The sequence below is a fragment of the Meles meles genome, chromosome 7 (assembly GCF_922984935.1).
Source record: "Meles meles chromosome 7, mMelMel3.1 paternal haplotype, whole genome shotgun sequence".
In the NCBI taxonomy this organism is placed as follows: Eukaryota; Metazoa; Chordata; class Mammalia; order Carnivora; family Mustelidae; genus Meles; species Meles meles.
In genome coordinates this window covers 4,420,968-4,428,130 of record NC_060072.1, presented here as the reverse complement: position 1 = coordinate 4,428,130, position 7,163 = coordinate 4,420,968, and the positions used below count along the sequence as shown (strand labels likewise).

The window sequence follows — 7,163 nt, the reverse complement described above, 5'->3', positions numbered from 1 at the left end:
GGAGGGTGCGGCCGGGGTCAGGCAGAGGCGCCTTGAACTCTGGGCCCCAACCAAACTACGCGATTCTGGACCAGCTTGGAAACAGGACAGGACTGTCAGAGACCTTCCTTGGCTGGGCCGTGCAGCCCCGCCCACCCCTGCAGCCCCGCCCACCCCTTCATATTTGATCCTACCCTTGGCCACATCTGGTTGTCCAGAGGTGGGCTCCTCACCTGAATGGGACGACCGGAGGCCTTTGAAGGGCCTGGGGTCAGGATGCAGGGGTCTGGCCCCCCAGTTGGGCTGGTCTCTTGGAAGGCCAAGGACAAAGCCCCTGAGTGATTGTAGGGGCTCGTGTGCAACAGAAAAAAGTGGGTGCTGTCGAGGGGCTGAGACGCAGGAGAGGGAGGGAGCAGTGTCCACACCGCATAGCGCTCGACTGGGTGGTTTTCTCTTGCTTGTGACCACCATCGGGTCCCAACAGGTGCACCTGCCACTGGGAGGGGGAGGGGTGCATTGGATCAGCACGTGGAGGGTGCCCACGAGCTCTCTTGTCCCTCCCTGCCTCCCATCAGGGGCAGGACCCTGACTTTCCACCTCCCCAATGCCCCCCACCCCCGCCCCTCGTGCTCACGGAGGTCTCTCTGCTGAAGACAAAGCAAACCACAAGGCTTTGAAATCATCAGTCGAGTTTAATACGTCGTACAGAAGGAAAACTACATCGGCTTATTAAAGACAAACACTTTTTCTCTACCCTCACTATCCACTGGACGGTCCTCCTTGGTCCAAAAACACTAAGTCTCAAGACACGTCGGCAGCTACCCCTCCCGGGTCCAACCTTCCACATCCTCCCATTACATTTTTTTTAAAAATTCAATTCAATCCATCCAAGAAGAAAAACAAACCAACAAAAAGGATTCTGAAGACATTTACATCGCAAGCCACGCGGGAATGCGTAATTGGCATCTAGAGTAACCAATATAGAAGACGTGTGTCTCACAGTTCACTTTGTTCATCAGTAAAAGAATATAAAAATCTTGTTCAACCCAGTGTTAAGTGTATTAAAATAGATCTGTATCGTACAGCACAGTTTCTCCCGGAGTCGAGAAAATGACGGGAGGGACCGCGGCAGTCTGTGGGATCCCGGCCAGCCTCCCCGCTCTGCACCTGTCGGCGTGCACGTGTGCGTGTGGGTCTGGGGCTGTGTGTGCACACGCACACGTGTGTTCAATGCAATTGGGCACCGTGTGATATGCTGGGTGGGAGCCCGGTGGCTTCCGGATGCCTTTCCGGTTGTGCTACGTCCCTCGGGACTGGAGAAGCTGGTGGATGGACTTCCCACCTCGGGAGGCGGGAGCCCTTCTATGACGCACGTGCCCTCAGCTCTCAGGATCACGAGGAGATAGCAAGCAGAGGGACTCTTGCGTCTCCGAAGGCCAAACCCTCCCGAGGCCACTGCCCCCCTCCCTCCCCCCCTTCTGAGAGGACCCTCCGGATCTCTCCGGTTTGGCCGTCCCCCCAGGAGGGGTTTTCGCATTCGTACCTGGCAGCAGAGACCACTGGAAGCAGGAAAAGAAGTCAGCAAGCGTCCCCCCCTTCACATTAAATATCTTACAATAAAAACGCCATACAAAAATGTAAAGTTATTTTTTGGCATAAAAGTCTGTACTGGCAAGAAAAGAGGAATGGAACACTTTATCGGCTCTTCGGAGGAGAAAAGAAAAGGCTTCAGTCGTAAGTGGAGGGATTCAACCCCGGATAGAAAACCCGCCACAGGCCTCCCCGGCAGCCTGCAGCTCTGTCTTGCCCAGAAACTCCATGAGAAAAACACATCGATGGCAAAAGGAGTCCAGAAGCTCAGCAGAGGGCAGGAGGCGTACGGCGCGGGTGCTCCGGAGACCCAGGGTGTGGAGGACCCGGCAGGTGGGGACCGCAGAGTCCCTCCCCGGAGGGACCCACACTATGGTCTCTTTCAAGTTCGACAGCTGTGACTCTGAACGCTAATAATACTGACAGAGAGGGGCCTGCGTTCCAGGAAGGCGCTAGGGCGCCCCAGCCTCGAGCCCCGGGCCCCTGAGTGGGAGGGGCGCGGAGTCCTACCTAGATTCGCTACCCACTGCTCGCCCCAACTACTGCTACTACTTAGCTAGGTCTTCGGGTTCCTGGCTCCCCTCCCGACCTCTGCCCTTCTCTCTCCCCGGGGGCAGCCCCAGGCCAAGGAGATGCCTGTGCCTGGAAGCCAAAGGCCTGGGCAGCCCAACAGCCGGGGGCTGAGTGCGACCCCGGCCGTCCGCGCCCACCTGGCTTCCTTGGTGTCCCGTCCGAACGCGGACAGGAGGGCTCCATCCCCACCGGTCCCAGCTCTGGGACTTCCACCCGGCTCCTCCCTTCTTTTCTCTCTCTCTCTCTCTCTCTCTCTCTCTCTCGGTCGGGTTTTATTTTCATCTGAAATTCATAGTGTTTATGAATTAAGGCGGACAGAAACCTCAGGTCTGCTGAGCGGGGTCCCAAGAACCTTCCGTGGGTGTGAAGCCGGTCCGCGGGGTCAGTTGTGCCCCTGGGGCTGCTGGAGGGCAGAGTGCACGGTCGGGGCTGGGGGCTTGGTCCAGGGCCCGGCCAGCAGCGGGGCGGGGCTGGTGGTTGCCATGGTGACCTGCAGCCTCTGCCCGCCCTGTATCAGTCTCAGGAGGGCCCGCAGGCGGTCCAAGGACAACTGGGTGCCCCTCTGCTGGGCCAGCAGGCTCGTCTGAAGCTCTAGGCATTTCTGTCGGGGAGAGAGAGGGGGTGGGGGGCAGCGTCTCAGAATCCCACCCTGCAGGCTGCCTGGGGCTGCCATGCTCTCAGCCCCCCTCCCACGGTTCCTCCCTTCTTGCGGCCAGAGGCCTGAAAGAAACCAGCCCGAGGGCCTTCCACAAACCAGCAGCCGTGAGGAATGGAATTGCAGCCAGACACCCAGGAGAAGTCTGTTTCAGAGTTCAGGGCTAGAAATGCTGTGCCTGGGTGGGAGCGTGGAACCTTCTTCCTCCTGACTGTGATGCTACCTCGCTGACCGGGTCATTTCTCCTCCTGCCGGGGAAGCCGGGAGCCACTTCTGGCTCAACACAGCAGCGGCAGGAGATGTGCGGCCGGCCGGCCCGCTCTCTGCTCTGTCTGCTGCCTGCCGGGCTCTCGTCCTTCGGTGGGCTTTGTACGTTTCAGGGCAGCACAGACAGCAGTCGGGACGGGGCCCAAGCTGGAGTGTAAGCTACTTGCTCCTCAGGGAAATCACTTCTACTCCCTGAGACTGCACCCAGACTCTGAGACAGGAATAACCACGGGGCCTCCCCTTGGGTTATTCAGATTAAGTGAGACGAGGACCTGGCATTGCCCTTGGCATCATCATCACCACCACCACCAACATCATCACCATCATCATCATCACCATCACCATCATCATCATCATCACCATCATCATCACCATCATCATCATCATCATCATCATCACCATCACCATCATCACCATCATCACCATCATCACCATCACCATCATCATCACCATCACCATCATCACCATCACCATCATCATCATCATCACCATCATCATCACCATCATCATCATCATCATCATCATCACCATCACCATCATCATCACCATCATCACCATCATCACCATCACCATCATCACCATCACCATCATCATCATCATCACCATCATCACCATCATCACCATCACCATCATCACCATCATCACCATCATCATCACCACCTGAACACTATCATGACCGTCACCATCACTACCGTCACATCGCCATCACCACCATCATTATTGTTACCATCACCACCAACCACCCCCACCGTTATCACAAGCACCACGGCCATCACCGCTATCGTCACTGACATCACTATCACCACCACCGTCACCATCATCATCATCATCACCATCATCATCATCATCACCATCATCACCATCACCATCATCAGCCATGATCACCGTGATCACCATCATCACCACCCTCACCACTGTCTTGGTGACCGCCACACCACAGCAGGGAAGTCATGTTCACTTTACGCAAGAAGAAACTGAGGTTCAGAGACGGGGCCTGGCCCCAGACGAAGAGCTAGGTGGGAGCGGAGCTGGGCGGCCTCAGTTTGGCAGCTCTCTGCTGAGCAGGTCACAGAGCCGCACTGTCTACCTCCTGGCTTGCTGATGATGCTGGGGAGCCTGTCTTCTCCCGGGGCCTCAAGAACAGAACAGTGAGGCTCTGGACTTAAATCTCGGGGCTCTAAGGTCCCCCGGCCTCCTGCCCCCCACACCCAGCGAACCTTCACGGCTGAGGCCAGGCGCCGGTCCCGCTCCTCCAGCTGCTGGTGCTCGCTCTGCAGCTCGCTGCCTCTCTGCAGCAGCTTCTGCTTCTCTTCTTCCTTGACTGGCGAAGAGAAGGCCAGGTGAGGACACAAGCCGGGTGAGCAAAAAGGCTGGGCCACGGGTGAGCGGGAAGAGCAGTAAGAACCCAAGGTCTGCACCTCCAGGCCATTCTGCCATATCCTCCTGCAGAAGCCAGGGGCCCCGGCTGCACACACAGCGGCTGGGAGGGCCATTCCCCCCATGGGAACTGCCCAGCACTCAGGATCAGTCCCGGGGGCCCTCTTTGCGGAGCTCCGGCTCAGAACAGCTTCGGATGGACCCAGAGTGAGTCCAGAGGATGGGGCTGGGGTTGGAGAGAAGGGAGGCGGTGCCCTTCTCCACTCCCCGAGGCAGTCTTACCCGTCTTGTGGGTGACATAGGAGTGCACGATGGCCAGCATCCCGGTCCAGGGCACACCGTCGTCCTTCTTTAAGGCCTAGAGGGCAGACAGGGAGATGAGCAAGCGGATGGGCCAGAACCTGCCGTGGCCTGGCTGTGCCCCCCTGGGGGAGCAGGGGTGGGGGACAAGCTCTCTGAGCAGCAGGTTCCTCAACCATGATGGGATGGGGCTGCCCCGCCTCATGGTCGGCTCGCAGGGCTCCTCGAGGGCAGGAACCCGCTTCTTGCCAGGGCCCCCCACGGTGCTGGCGTGGAAGTCCCAATTCTTCCTGACCGAATGCATCCACGAATGGCCACCTGTCTTCTTCCCGTGTCCTGGGGACCCGAGAGCAGTCCCAGGCAAGTGGGGGACACCCCGAGGGCCCAGTGAGGCCCCACCACCGTGCCCAGGTGGGGAAGAGAATCTTGCGTCCTCTTCGTCTTCCCTCAAAGAGCTGTGAGCCCTGAGGCAGTCACGACGCAGCGGCTGGTGGTCCCCACGGGAGACAGTGACATAGGGCCACTGTACCCAGCCTCTCCCTAAGTCCCCGGGGAGGATGGGAACCCGCAAGAATCAGTGTTTTCAGAAATAAAGGTGATTCCCCTAGGATTTTACAAGTAACACATACGCACTACGTAGAAAAACACCCTTCACACAAAAGCACAGGAAAGTTCCCACGTGCCTATAACACTCAGAAGGCTGCCCTCCCCCGTGTCTTATTCTACCTGCTGCTTTCTCGGGGAGCTGACGACGGAGCTAAGGAACCACTATAAAGCCTGGAGCCTTCTTTCTTTAAAACTTAGGTCCACATAGAGAACACGCCCCAAAGGATCACAAACTCTTCGTAACGACCATCTCCAGTGACCGTGTAACATGGCACTGAGCGCACCTGCTGGAATGAAGTTCACGGTCTCCTACTGCTGCGAGGCAGCTGTATCTCTTCCTTTATAGACAAGGTCTTCATGCACAGAATTTTATCTGTATTTGGATTCCTTCCTGGGACTACATTCCCCAAAGCTAGATTCTGCGTTTAAAAGATATATATACATTTGTGAGGCTCTTGATAAAAGAGTGTCTACTTCCCCGCATCAGCATCAGAAGGGAGTGTTACTGTTTTTTCGAACCTGCTAGGTTTTCCACACACATTTGTGAGGCTCTTGATAAAAGAGTGTCTACTTCCCCGCATCAGCATCAGAAGGGAGTGTTACTGTTTTTTCGAACCTGCTAGGTTTTCCCGTGTGTGGTGGCAGGGAGATGGAACGCGTTAGTTAGCTCTGTTTTTGTGGTTTGCGATGCTAGTTCAGGTTCTCCCCAGGGGGAATCTGGAGCTCAGAGGTGGAGTCACTGGGTCAGATCGCCGCAGAGAGGACACCTCTGCTCAGTCGTCCCCAGTGGGCCTCTGTTGGCAATGTCTGAGATGGCCACTGTGGGGGTGTCCTGGCATCTAGCGGGCAGAGCCTGGGGGCACTGAGACCCTGCAGCGCACGGGGCAGCCCCCCAGATTCCCCAGCCTCAGATGCTGTGCTGTGGGAGGGTCCTTCGGTGCAGGGAGAGTCGGTGGGGGGCGGGAGGGCCCGCTGCCCAGCAGCACAGTCTCCCGTACCTTCTGCTGGCACTTGGGGCACCGCCACACACCCTTGGGTGCCGTCTTGAGGGGCGGGTCCAGGCAGCTGAGGTGGTAGGCCCCCGGGCAGGTGCCGCAAGGCTGCAGGTCGGCCCCTCGCTTGCAGGCGGCACAGTGCTCATCATGGGCAATCTCACTCTGGAAGAGAAGGGAGGACAGGAGGTGGGTCGGCGGGGCTGGGAGGGAGCAGGGGGGCCCCTAGCCAGCCGCCGTCCTGACCTGCTTGGGACCCAGTGTTTCTCAGCAGCTCTGGGAGACGAGCCCAGGAACGTGCACGTGGACTCCAGGGCACCACCTGGGCCACGTTTCCTAGGGACACAGCCACTGAGTCAGAGTCAGGCGGGGTGTGGCACCCTGGCACCCCAATTCATCCCAGCTGAAACCCAGACGCCAGGTATGGGTGGTCCTGCTGGGGCTTAGGACGCAGTCCACCTGGGTCCCTAACGTCCCACTGTCCCATATCCTGGAGTGGGGGGGGGGGGCAGGCCAGCGCTCGCAAAGCCTCCCTCCTGCCCACCGCCTTGGGGGGTCTGCGGTCACAGCTCTCCAGTCCTCTTGATGCACCTCGGTCTAACCTGACATCTCCCAACGTCCCATGTGGGTTCCTGCACTCCTCTGTGCCCACCTCTGTAACGGGGGCTAATGCTGCCGGCCCCACAGGATGCTGGGAAGGCCCAGCAGGACAGGGCACACAGAACACACTCCACATAGGAGCCTGGTAAGGGGCGGCTTCCTCTTTCCCTGGGCTAAAGGAACTTCAGACGTCCCGTCCACCTCTTTGTTTGGCCTCTGCTTAC

At 58.2% G+C, this 7,163-nt stretch overlaps 1 protein-coding gene across 2 annotated transcripts in view; it reads right to left on the bottom strand.

Annotated features, from left to right (window-relative positions):
* Nucleotides 1-673: 673 nt before the first annotated feature.
* PHF21B (PHD finger protein 21B) overlaps nucleotides 674-7,163 on the bottom strand; it is a 93,348-nt gene continuing 86,858 nt past the window's right edge. For both annotated transcript variants that reach the window (XM_046010747.1, XM_046010748.1), the window contains exons 10-13: nucleotides 6,346-6,504; nucleotides 4,724-4,799; nucleotides 4,282-4,385; nucleotides 674-2,743 (exon numbers count right to left, since the gene is read on the bottom strand). In XM_046010747.1, the coding sequence (XP_045866703.1) occupies nucleotides 2,525-2,743; nucleotides 4,282-4,385; nucleotides 4,724-4,799; nucleotides 6,346-6,504 (558 nt within the window). In that variant the 3' untranslated portion in view covers nucleotides 674-2,524. The remainder of the gene's footprint in view (nucleotides 2,744-4,281; nucleotides 4,386-4,723; nucleotides 4,800-6,345; nucleotides 6,505-7,163) is intronic.